At 36.5% G+C, this 12,938-nt stretch overlaps 1 protein-coding gene across 4 annotated transcripts in view; it reads left to right on the forward strand.

Moving 5' to 3' along the window:
* The window catches only part of LOC127444873 (serine/threonine-protein kinase N1-like), a 69,831-nt gene that overhangs the window by 44,139 nt on the left and 12,754 nt on the right, over positions 1-12,938 (forward strand). For 2 of the 4 annotated variants that reach the window (XM_051704473.1, XM_051704471.1), the window contains exons 2-7: positions 3,998-4,298; positions 5,568-5,716; positions 5,798-5,918; positions 10,306-10,451; positions 11,230-11,443; positions 11,863-12,057. In XM_051704473.1, the coding sequence (XP_051560433.1) occupies positions 3,998-4,298; positions 5,568-5,716; positions 5,798-5,918; positions 10,306-10,451; positions 11,230-11,443; positions 11,863-12,057 (1,126 nt within the window). Of the gene's footprint in view, positions 1-1,019; positions 1,211-3,997; positions 4,299-5,567; positions 5,717-5,797; positions 5,929-10,305; positions 10,452-11,229; positions 11,444-11,862; positions 12,058-12,938 lie in introns of those variants that run through there. The other 2 variants (XM_051704472.1, XM_051704474.1) reach the window with 2 other exon arrangements.

Consider the following 12,938-nt stretch of genomic DNA (forward strand, 5'->3'; position numbering starts at 1 on the left):
GTTTAGTTGTACATCTGGCCTTCCACATCTCTTTCTGTCCTTGTTAGAGCCAGTTGTCCTTTGTCTTTAAAGACTGTAGTGTACACCTTTATATGAAATCTTCAAGCATTGTATAGCCTTCATTCCTCAAAACAATGATTGACTGATGAGGTTCTAGAGAAAGCTGTTTCTTTTTTAGCCATTTTTGACCTAATATTGACCGTAAGACATACCAGTCTATTGCATACTGTGGCAACTCAAAAACAAACACAAAGACAATGTTAAGATTCATTTAATGAACCAAATAGCTTTCAACTGTGTTTGATATAATGGCAAGTGATTTTCTAGTACCAAATTAGCAGTTTAGCATAATTACTCAAGGATAAGGTGTTGGAGTGATGGCTGCTGGAAATGGGACCTGTCTAGATTTGATCAAAAATGACTTTTTTCAAATAGTGATGGTGCTATTTTTTTACATCAGTAATGTCCTGACTATACTTTGTGATCAGTTGAATGCCACTTTGGTGAATTAAAGTACCAATTTCCTTCCGAAACAGCTAAATCTGTACATTTATTCCAAACTTTTGGGCGCTACTATTGTGTGTGTGTGTGTGTGTGTGTGTGTGTATATATATATATAACTAAAAAATTGTTTTTTTTTTTGCCATGTGTAAATAAAAAAAAAAAAGCATGTTTTTTTGTTTGTTTTTTTACCGTAGATTATAAATTCTTACGGTTAAACTAATAGTGACATATTTATTCTCGGTTAATAGTGAAACCAAAATCGCTTCCCCTCTATGTCTCTCTCTAGTCTTCTACCACGTGTGCAATAAAATCGTGGAGTGAAACCACATATGTACTTTTTCCTTAAACGGTTTTTAAAAATGGCAAGGCCTGCATAATACATGTATCATTGTTATTAAATTATTAAAGTGAAAAAATAAAATACACACATGCCTTATCCTCGACCGCTGGTGTCATCTAGTAAAGCCAAGCCACACAGAAAACAGGAAGAGACCATGCAGAGGTTTAACCGGATATCCTGCACAGAGAGGGCGACCCCTGACCACAGTTTTGCTTTCCTCTTACTCTCTTGCGCTCTTTCACTCCCTTTTCCCTATTTCTCCCTCTCTTCCTCTGTTTCCATGCTGCTGGGTGGTGTCATTGTACTGGAGAGAAGAGAATGTGTTGGTCTGGTGAATGGGATCACTGGGAATATCTAGACATACAGGTGACATTCTATGATTGACAAGACTGTTGGTTGTCAGAATAATCTATTCTACACGTCATTTTTGTGAGAATCTTAATGAGAATATTTTCTGCTTATTGGATGTATTTCCCTTAAGATAAACGAGGGAAAATGTTACCATAGCAAAGCTGCTATTGCAAAACTGCCATATTGTACGCAGTTTCACAAAGTTGGCTGGATTTAGGATGGTAAAACAGTGGTAGATCATTGGCTCATTGGAATATTGTGGAAAAAAATTAGCTTGTTACAATGTCATAGTCATTCATTTTCAATTGTTTAGTAGGTGTGTTCAGTGGGCATAGCTGTAACCTGTAAAAAATTGTTTTGCAGTTTTATAAAAGGGTTTCAGAGTGTCACAGCGACTCTTAGATGTCTTTTGAGGTTGCTGTTTTTTGGGGGTATGCAGTAGTTTGTTGTGAAAGGATTCAAACAATATCAGTTCTTAGAAATAGTTCCATCCTGTTCCTGTTGTATCTGATATTTTTGCATAAAAGTGAACTGTTGCTTTGTAGTGATCTTTTTGTCTTTTTTTTCTCTCACACCTCACTATTCCTTGTTATTTTACTGTCATGTCCTGTTGGATGAACCTCAAAATAAGCTTTTTCTTTTAGTTCGCATTCGGACATTGTAATCAAGGGTGGCTGCTTTCAAAAAGCTTTTTTTTTTTTAAGAGCTCATTTTCATAGTTTTGGTAAGTAGGTAAAACATATTTAGGTTTAAACATCTGTTCTCGAAGACAAGATTGTTGATTTGATTGTTTCCAAATGCTCCAATTCACATCGTTGTAGTTATTTTTCATTTTCTATTGGTTTTAGGACATGAAAACAGAAAAACTTTACTGGTCATTTTGCGAAATGACAAAGTAGACTTTGACTTTGACCATTTTCATGTCCCAAAACCAATAGAAAGTAATGTCTTGAATTGAAATGCAAAAGTTTTTTTAGTGAATTGTTTCTGGCAGGCAGGGGTAAATATTACAGATCATTGGCACAGTGAATAATATCCTGATGTTGAAATCAAGATTAGCAGGATGAAAAACACTGGGGAAAGTGACCCCAAATGTCTGGATTCCTCTGTTAATATTTGTCAGTGTTGGGCATGCAATGTGATATCTGATGTTATCATATGGAAATACCATGGTACCATTCTGCTTCAAAGTACTGCAAAGAATACCATGGTACTACCATTGTCATGTGATATATGATTACCATATTCATATAGACTACTATTGTATTTACATGGTGCTTCAAGGTAATTCAAAGAATACCATGGTAATACCATGGTACTTCTCTAAATGATTACCATATTCATATACCGTTGTATTAATAACATGGTGTTCTCAGGTAATGGTAATGTCCAAAAAAAACATGGTAATGCCAAAGTAGTTTTATGATGTGTTTTTGTGTAGACTACGAAATGTTTTGCTACTCTTTGGTGGTAAAATGTTTTTACCTGCAGTAGTCGTTCACAAGCTGCACATGCGTTGAACTTAATAAAGATCTTCTTCATCAAACAATAGGACACATTTGCTGGTTTGGTTTCCCCTGATTGTAGATCCACTGCAACCAGACTTATCTTTATTCTGTATTTTAAAATATTCCGTGAGGGTGTTGGCAATTGAGAGCACGCATCTAATGATTAAGCAGCAAGCACATGAACTTTGAGTCATTGTTAAATCGCGAACCAATCACGTGCGACCTACTCAAATGAATCGGACATCTTTTGTTCCGATTCAAAACTGGTGATAGTAAACACCGGTGTGATGGATGATGTAGATGTGTAGCTTTTGTCAAAGCTGCGACGCTACTTAATTAAGAATGTAGCTTCGCTACTGAAAAGTTGCTTGATTTTTAAAAATTTCCGAAGCTACCACCTCACTACTCGTAAATGTAGTTAAGCTAATAGCTTCGCTATTTATATTGAAGCTTCTGCCCATCAATAATGTTTGTCAGCTGCTTTCAAACTCTGTGATCTGTTAAGTAGTGATAGTGATTGTAGTACAGCACACTTGTTTTATACACTTACACCCTAATAATATTGCAAAATAATGTTCTAAAGCTAAACAAATTATTAAAGATTTCTGATATTTGAGAGAGAGGCCTATTTGAGGATATTCTCAACTGTAGGCTTATGTTGTGTGACAGACTAGAAACATGACTGGGACTTGTTTCAGCAACAGAATGCAAGCCCATGGACCAGCTGATGCATATAACACACAAAAATAGCAAGAGCTTTTCCAAAATCGCAAGTTCCAATCTGATTAGCTGATTTCCACACAAATTCCGGGAGTCAGGATGCAATTGTATTTCAGTCTGTCTGGAAACTTTTGTGTTTACAAGGCACCAGGCAGCTATAAACAGCTCTTCCGAGGCAGAATTAGTCATCGGAATTGCCTAATTTTGTGATGTTTGTGGCATTGATTCGGCACGTAAATAGCAAGTAAATGTTTATCTTGAAGCATAATTGTGTGTTCTGAGTTTCAGTATGTTCATGAAATAATCAGTACTTATTACTTTTGGACCGAGTTCTGGCCACAGATTGTACCTGCAATTAATTTAGAGTTGTTTTAACCATTTGCTTAGACTTTTGCACCATTATTTGATCCATAGGCCTGTATTTAGTGGATTATTTGAGAGATTCATTAACTACTGTTAAGATGTATCAAGCTGAAGTTGATGTGTGGATTTGATTTGATTTTGACCTAAATATATTTAATCGCACTTTTAGCTGGCCCAGGTTCTTCTTTAATTTTCTTTTTTCTGTGCACAGAGTGATCCCGGTGGGTTGTCGGTTCTAGAGCAGCTGGGTTTGGACCACAGCTCGGATTTCTCGGACTCCAGTGTACAGCAGCGATTGGATGAACGGCGAGAGCGAATCCGTAGAGAAATTCGGAAGGAGCTGAAGATTAAAGAGGGAGCAGAAAATCTCCGCAGAGCCACTACAGATAAACGCAATGTCCAGCAGGTGGAGAGTCAGTTACGGAGCTCCAACCGACGCCTGGACTCACTCCACGCTCAGCTACAGGAGCTGGATGCTCACATTGTTGTCAAAGGGACGGATGATTCACGTGGTGAGTGGACTGAGTCTGCTGTATGAAATTGATGGAGTATTTATTGAGTAGTGACTTCAATTCTTTAAGAGCAAATTTTTTAATAATTGTCTATTTTCTTATTTTACAATAGCAAAGTATAGTGACATAAACATATAGTTTAAACAACGTTTGGAAGTGGAATAACCAGATGTTAATAGCCAAGCTTACAAGATAGCTAAACAAGATTTACAAAATGCAATGATGGCTGATTGAGCGAAAAAATGCTGTTCCAATATCATAAATATTTAAATCCAACAAGAACAATTACATTTAATGGCTCAGATATCAAATATAAATGACTGAAATATAAATTATTCATGTCTTTTTTATTTAACATTTTGTAAGTTCCATTCTTAAAGGAATAGTTCACCCAAAAATGAAAATTCTCTCATCATTTACACACCCTCATGCCATCCCATATGTATTTGACTTACTTCCTTCTGCAGAACACAAAGTATGATTTTTAGAAGAATATTTCAGCTCTGTAGGTCCAAACAATGCAAAAGAATGGTGGCCAAAATTTTGGCGCTTCAAAAAGCACATAAAGGCTGCATAAAAGTAATCCATACAACTCCAGTGTTTTAATAAATACCTTCAGAAGTGATATGAGAAACAGATCAATATTCAAATTCTTTTTTGCGTGAAATTCTTCTCCCTGCCCAGTAGGAGGCTATATGCACAAAGAATGTGAATCACCAAAAACATAAGAAAAAGAATGTGAAAGTGAAAGTTGAGATTGACTGAGCATGCAGGAGAATTTATAGTAAAAAAGGACTTAAATATTGATCTGTTTCTCAGCCACACCTATCGCTTCTGGAGATGTTGATTTAACCACTGGAGTCTTTGGGAACACTTTATTGCTGACCTATGTAATTTTTGGAGTTTAAAAATGTTGGCACCCATTCACTTGCATTGTATGAACCACAAGAGATGAATCAAAAGAGAAATTCTTCTAAAAATCTTCATTTGAGTTCAGAAGATAAAAGAAAGTCATACACATCTAGGATGGCATAAGGGTGAGTAAATGATGAGAGAATTTTTATTTTTCGGTGAACTATTTCTTTAAGTCCCTCAGCAACTATGTAGACATTCACACAAAAGTCACAGGTCATCCAAAAATTTAGTTACAGTAGAACCAGCTACCCCTACTAAGATATTAGCCATTATAATACATCTAATCTCCCAAAAGGGCCGTTTCTGCCAAAAGAGATTTGTATTAACCGTAATCTTTCACTTTTTTTGTTCTAGATGAACCTCCTCAGTCTCCGGGAACAGAGAGCCGGTCATCAGCGCATAACGATAGAATTGCTGCGCTGGAAAGGCAGCTAAACATTGAGCTAAAAGTGAAACAAGGTGCTGAAAATATGATTCCCATCTATGCCAACGGCTCCACCAAGGTAAATACACACAGTCTGTCAATGGAAATGAGATGTTTACTTATGTAAGTAATGACATCAATGATGCTTGTGTCTGTGCAGGATAAGAAGATGTTGCAGACCGCGCAGCAGATGCTGCAGGACAGTAAGACGAAGATTGACATCATCCGCATGCAGATTCGGAAAGCAGTACAAGCCTATGAACACAATGATGATTCACTGGGTATGGCTTAGTGAGTGTGTGTTCACTGGGGCTGGGTAATATATATTAAATATTCATAATGTATTCGCGATGATTTCGCGATAACCTCAGTTGCAAATATTCAGTAGCAAAAACGGCATTAGAGTTAGTAAGTTGGTTTTCATTTCTGTGAATCAGTTCAAACGGTCCATTTCAGTGAATCAAAACATCACTTTGATTCAAGCATTTGTTTTTGTCATTACTCAAAAATGTAAATAATTTTTATTTCGTTCTGTTGTCATATTGGTGCATATAAACAAATGATTAAATATCATTCTTTATTATTATTTAGTAAAAATATAATATATAATTTTAAAATGTCTTATTGCATTAAACATTTTAATATACTTTGCATATAAAGGCTGTTTGGTCAAAATGATGGTTTCTATAATTGAAAGCCATTTCAAACCAAATATATAAAAATGTATATTAGGGCTGTCAATTGTTTAAAATGTAATCAAAATATTTATATGTTATGCAGATTAATTAATCACAATTACATATATAATTGCATATATAAATATTTCCTGTGAAAGCCCCTCGAATAACAATAATTAAATATAAAATGATACAATAATTATAAATAGTTTTATTTAAAGAATTATAAATATATATTATACAAATAATAATTCAGATAATTAAAATGCATTACATTATTGTGGCAGGCGATTAAAGCATTATTAAGTGGCTTTAGAAGGCAATTGTAAACCCACATAAGCCTATCATTGACCTACAACAATCCATTTTGCAATTTAATTTGTCCATCTGTCCGAAGTAGATTTATTGTAGGGGCTTTTCTAAGAACGCATCGATAACCACGTGTCAGACGGATGCTTTTGGTGCATCTCTCTTTGGTTATGTAGCATCATAAACACAGCGTTTTTAGGTCGCTGTGTCAAGTTAAACATAGTTTGAAACGTATAAAACTTGTCTCGAGATCCTAGCATTCGGAATTGTGCTCCATGCAGCTGTGTTTGAACACAAGAATGCCATCTCATTTTGTGCTGAATGTGGTTTGTTGTCTGTACAGCTGCGCATTGCCTGTACAGATGGAGTGTCGCTTTCTGCCCCCTGCTGAAAACAGGTGGTACTTCAAGCTTAAATTGCTCCGATGGTAGAAATATTACATATTACGGTCAGGGGGACATGATTATTATTAAAAAAAATTTTTTTACACATAATTTTTTATATAATGAATCACACTGAATAAGCGAGTTAAAGCGACAGCCCTAATTTAGATATATAGCTTGAATATTGTCAAAAGTTTGAAAAATATTCATATAATTTGTTTAATCTGCATTTGCCAGCCATACTGTTCACTACAGTGTTTTTGCTTAGAGTCCTATTACATAAATGAGCAGAGAAATAAACATATCAATAACCACCTAGATCCTAGACGACAAGTGGTGTGTGTTTGCAGGGTGTGTTTGGGGTGTGCCATATGCTTGTGCAGTCTGGTGGCCAATAAATATCTGAAGCATTGTTTGATTAAATCACACACACATGGGGTCAGGCTGATGCTGGTCAGCTCTTTCACTCTCTTCCTCTGTCCCTTACTCTTCTTTCTGTCTGTCTCCACACATACAGCACTTTTCAACCTTACATGCTTTTAAAGTCATTTTACTTTATGACCTCATTATTCAAATAAAGACCAATGGCAGTATCATATGACAAAGAAATGTTACAGGCTCATAGGGGCATAGAAAGCACACATTCTTTAATACCTCTGCATAAACGCACACATTATATACCTTCCCCTACAGTCTGTTTCTAAATAATTTTATAGGGGGTACTGGTATTCAGTTCAATGCCTTATTTGGACATAAAAACCTCCACAGTTAATCCTTCTCACTCTTCATACCTCTTTCTTTTTCTCTCTCTTTATCTATCATTCTTTACCCATTCATTTAATTCCCATTTTCCCTCTCGCTCAAGCAGTCTTTCTGAAGTGTGTAATTTCTGCAGGATTGCAAAAAATAAGGACTGTTTTCAAACAGGTTCTCCGGACACTCCCCCCATCTGCCACCGAAACAGAAATGTTGCTACTGTAGTTAAAGGTGCACTCAGTAATTTTTTTCCCCATTAAAAAGTTTTTGAAACGTATGTATAAAACCAGGAGCACTCGCATGAGATGAGGACTCTAGTCATTTCAGTAACCTTATAAAAGCTCTTTTATTCTACATTGGGGAGGGGCGCCTTAATGGGAGCTGCCATTATAGAATCGCATGAGCAGCTGAGTACTACTCGCTTTCAACCTTGGATTAAATTAATCATGGCTGTTTGTAAATAGTGAATTTCTACAATGGTATCTGTAACTGAAAACTATTGATTTTAAATGATGCTGCATCCACACCACTAGGTGTCACTGCAAGTCCAAGATGACACAAAAAGTTACTGAGTGCACCTTTAATCAAATCAGATGCAAATCCAGTCAAATGGAAGATTGGAAGCTTTATCGCAACTATATAGGTGAGTTGCAGAAAGCTAAAAGGTGATATTTTTACAGACTAAAAGGATGAATTTTCTGTGGTAATCAACATTAGGCACCAGAAGATGTCAATGGAGCTTAAATTGTATTTAATCTGAAATGTATGTTTCTTTCACTCGAACACATGCTAGCCCAAGCAAGCACACTATCTGCCCTATGGAAATTTGAATGGCAAACACAGCCTGTAGTCTCGCCTCTTTCTGAAGAGTCTTGTCTCTTTCTGAAGACCTGGAGAAAGGTTTTTTTTTATTATTTATTTATTTTTTAACAGAATATCCCCTGTACCTCTGGATGGTTTAGTTTATTGACTTGAATGCTTTGAACTGCTGGTATTTCAATCAGAACTAAACAGACGAATAGAAATGTTTATATAATCCCTGAACACCATGTCAATGTTTTTGATGGTTTGGCAGAATAATATAACTCCACAGCATCTTAATCTTTCAGTTTTTATCCCTAATAATCCTCTTATTTCTAAAACTCTGTAGCTGGAAGCGTGGAAGACCTCCGTTGATTTTTTTTTTTTTTTTTTTTTTTTTTTTTTAATATCTACAATCAATTTCCCCAGTTTGCATAAGTATAGTAATTACTATATGAAAGCTTGCAATCCTAATCCGACATCATCTCTCGTCCTCTTTAAAGTCACGTCACATGACCCGATTTAGCCTCCAAATGTATCTTTGATATAGCATCTGTTTTGGGGTCTCATTTGATTCTGTTTTATTGCAGTTAAAGGGATAGTTCACCCAAAAATTGAAATTCTCTCATGATTTACTCACAAAGATGTGTATGACAGATGTGTATGACTTTCTTCTGCAGAACAGAAGAAACATTTTTAGAAAAATATTTCCACTCTGTATGTCCTCACAATGCAAGTGAATGGGTGCCAAAATTTTGAAGCTCCAAAATATGACTAGTGGTTAAATCCGTAACGTCTAAAGCAATATGACAGGTGTGGTTAAGAAACGGATCAATATTTAAGTCATTTTTTTATCATAAATTCTCCTCCCTGCCAAGTAGGGGGCGATATGCATGAAGAATGTGAATCATCAAAAACCGAAGAATGAGAAAGTGAAAGTGAAGGGAAATGACTTAAATATTGATTTGGTTTCCCACCCACACTTGTCATATTCAGAAGTCATGGATTTAACCACCAGAGTTATCTGGAGTATTTTAATGTGGTCCTATGGTGAATTTTGGAGCTTCAAAATATTGGCACCCATTCATTTGCATTGTATGGACCTACAGAGCTGAGATATCCTTCTAAAAATCTTCATTTCTGTGCAGCAGATGAAAGAACACATCTTTCATCAGCAATGGCATGAGGGTGAGCTAATAATGAGAGAATTTTCATTTTTGGGTGAATTAACCCTTTAACGGGTAGTTGACATTAAGTTCCTACAGTGTGACATGCTGTACTTCATCTAAAACTATTTGAATTTTTTTTTTTTCTAATTCTTGATTCATTATTATGCATCCATTCAGTTACGGCTGGCTGACATTGCAAAGAAATAATTTCTTGAAATTTGCTCTGAAATTGCCTAAAAGGGGGACTTAAAACAAAGAAAGAAAGTAAAGTAAAATATTTAATGCAAGAAATGAAATTCTGAAATCTAATTTAAAATAATCATGGCATGTTTTCTCACTGTTTTTCACAAAATGTGCACATGGAAGAATGAAATTTAATAATTGTCATTTATATGCACCAGTATAACAATACATAGTAATAAACAGCAATATTTACCAAAATGTTGTGCTAAAATGGCTCTGACCTCAGTCCTCGCCTATACTGCAGGCAACATTGAGCTTTATATCTTGTGTAATTCACTGTGTGATATCCCTGATATTGATAGCCCAATCTGTGTGTTTGCGTCTCTTCAGGAAAGCCTGACCCGTGTGGTATGGAGCTCCGGATTGAGGAGCTCAGGCATCATTACCGTGTAGAGCACGCTGTCGCTGAAGGAGCTAAAAACGTCCTTAGACTGCTGGGAGCCAGTAAAGTACAAGACAAGAAGGCCATGTCAGAGGTAAAAAAAAAATACATCTCCCCACACATACATTTACACGCAGTCGGAGGTTATTAAAGTACAGGAAATCAAAGCCATACACTATTGACATGCTGGCTCTGTTCCAAAATCTAGTGAGCTGCTTGCTCTCTGCTGCCTACACAGGCAGCGTTCAAAAAGGATGTTTTCTTGGATCCGTCTGTGCTATTTTTGAAATTATTGGTCTATGTTAACAAGTTCTAGACGGAGGTCTTTGACTGTAGCGACATTTCTCGCTGCTTTTTTAGCATCTGTTGCGCTATTCCAAAAGACTTGCTGCCTACTTGGGCTATCAGGATTCCAAAACTTCAGTGGTCGATACCAATAACAGTGGAATTGATTGATTGTGATACCACAGTAAAAACATTACTGAACACACCCTTTTATTAAAAAAAAGTTATATATTAATATAAATCTTAACAAATAAAAAAAATGGCATGTCTTTTTCAAGCATTTCTTAATTAAATAAACCTTTCATTATTCAAGTAAATGGTAAGTAATAAAATAAACAAATCAATTAGGAGTAGTGAGTTGGTTTATTTTATTTATTATTGTTGTTTGATTAATATTAAAGACATGGTAGACAACAGCAGGTCTAATTGGCTGCATTCACACCGAAATGTCTAATTCACATCCATTTTTTGGAACAGCTTTTATTTCCGGGATCATGCCTGTGATGCCTTAAAATGCAAAAGGCAGCTAGGTTTTTGGAACAGAGCCATTCTATCTGACCTCTCACCTCCTGTCTCTCTCACTTCAGGCTCAGTGTCGTCTGAGCGAGTCATCTCAGAGGTTGGATCTGTTGAGAGATTCATTAGACAGACGGTTAGCAGAACTTCCTGAAGATCATCCCAAAGCTTCTGTGATTAAAGAGGAGCTGGTGTTAGCCTCATCACCTGCATTCAGCTCCCGCCACAGCGCCCCCTACGTGCATAACCAGTACAGCACCCTCTCCAAGCCTTCTCCCCTCACTGGTATTCAAAAACTGGTATTTCTACCTCTTTGTTGATGTAGAATTTATTTAGGGGTGAATTCACAGTTTGTGAAACTTTTATTCAGTAAGCACCCACAGTTAGTTAAACCAGATACGAAATGTACTGAAAAAGTGCTATGCAGTGGGTATTTGAAACAAATAAACACACCTAAATTAGGCTTTTGATAGATTACGCATTACTCTCCAAACACTTTCTGCACTAGTACCACCCACAGAAAGCAGGCAGTAGGGTTTTTTTTTTTTTTTTTTTTTAAAGATGTTTGTGTACATTTTCTAGCAATCATGGCAGAAGTAAATCGTCAAATACTGGTTTGAATAAGACATTTTAGAATTGTTAGATATAGGCTTGCAAATTCTGATTTTGTCTGTGTGTCTGTGTGTCTGTGTGTGTGTGTGAAGGCACTCTTCAGGTGACGCTGCTGGGCTGCATGGGTGTGTTGGAGGTGGTTCCCGGGCGTTCCCGAGGCAGCCAGGTTGTTTTGCCGTGCTACAGTCCTGGAGAGGGACGGTTCTTTATGTGGAGTGGAAAAGGCCTGTACAGTCGCAGCGGCAGTGTTAGCGGAAAAACACCCCCCAAAACAGATGATCTCTCCTGTGAGTGTGTGTGTGTTAAAGGAATAGTTCACCCAAAAATGAAAAATCTCTCATTTACTCACCCTCATGCCATCCCAGATGTGTATGACTTTCTTTCTTCTGCTGAACATAAACGAAGATTTTTAGAGGAATATCTCAGCTCTGTTGGTCCTCACAATGCAAGTGAATAGTGACCAAAACTTTGCTCCAAAAAGCACATAAATGCAGCATAAATGTAATCCATATGACTCCTGTGGTTTAATCCATGTCTTCAGAAGCAATCCAGTTGACTTCGGATGAGAACAGACCAAAATGAATCTCCTTTTTCACTGTAAATGTTGACATGAGCTAGGGCTGGGCGATTAATACAGTTTTATTTTCAATTACGATTTTGGCTTCCAACGATTATGATAAGATAATCGGGATAGAACGATTATTGTGCCGTATTCCATTTTGCAGTGAAACACACCAGCTTTATATCTTTAAATCGTACTTTAATAAAGTTCAAATAATAAGAAAGTGGGTTATGAAAATAAACTCCGAAACTGGCATTTCTCTGTGTGGTCAGCGCCGCGTTTGTGAGATATGTGAAGTGACCGGGGAAGAGATTAAAACACTCTGACGCAGGGACGCTCCTCACTCATTTGCTGCAGCTAGATTATAACGTGATGGCACACGACACAGTGAATAATAATATATGTGTCACAGTGTGTATCTTTATAATGAAGAAAATCGACAATACACAGCTCTTAAGAAAAGAATGTTTGTTTTTTGTGAGTTAAAGATGGATCGAAGTGAACATATAGGTGAGAGAGTGTAGACTTTGCCCATTATACACTGCAACAAAATACATATTTGATTAGTCTTTTTTTGGCTTGTTTTCCAAAATAATATCTCAAACT

Source organism: Myxocyprinus asiaticus, chromosome 8 (genome assembly GCF_019703515.2).
Source record: "Myxocyprinus asiaticus isolate MX2 ecotype Aquarium Trade chromosome 8, UBuf_Myxa_2, whole genome shotgun sequence".
Classification (NCBI taxonomy): Eukaryota; Metazoa; Chordata; class Actinopteri; order Cypriniformes; family Catostomidae; genus Myxocyprinus; species Myxocyprinus asiaticus.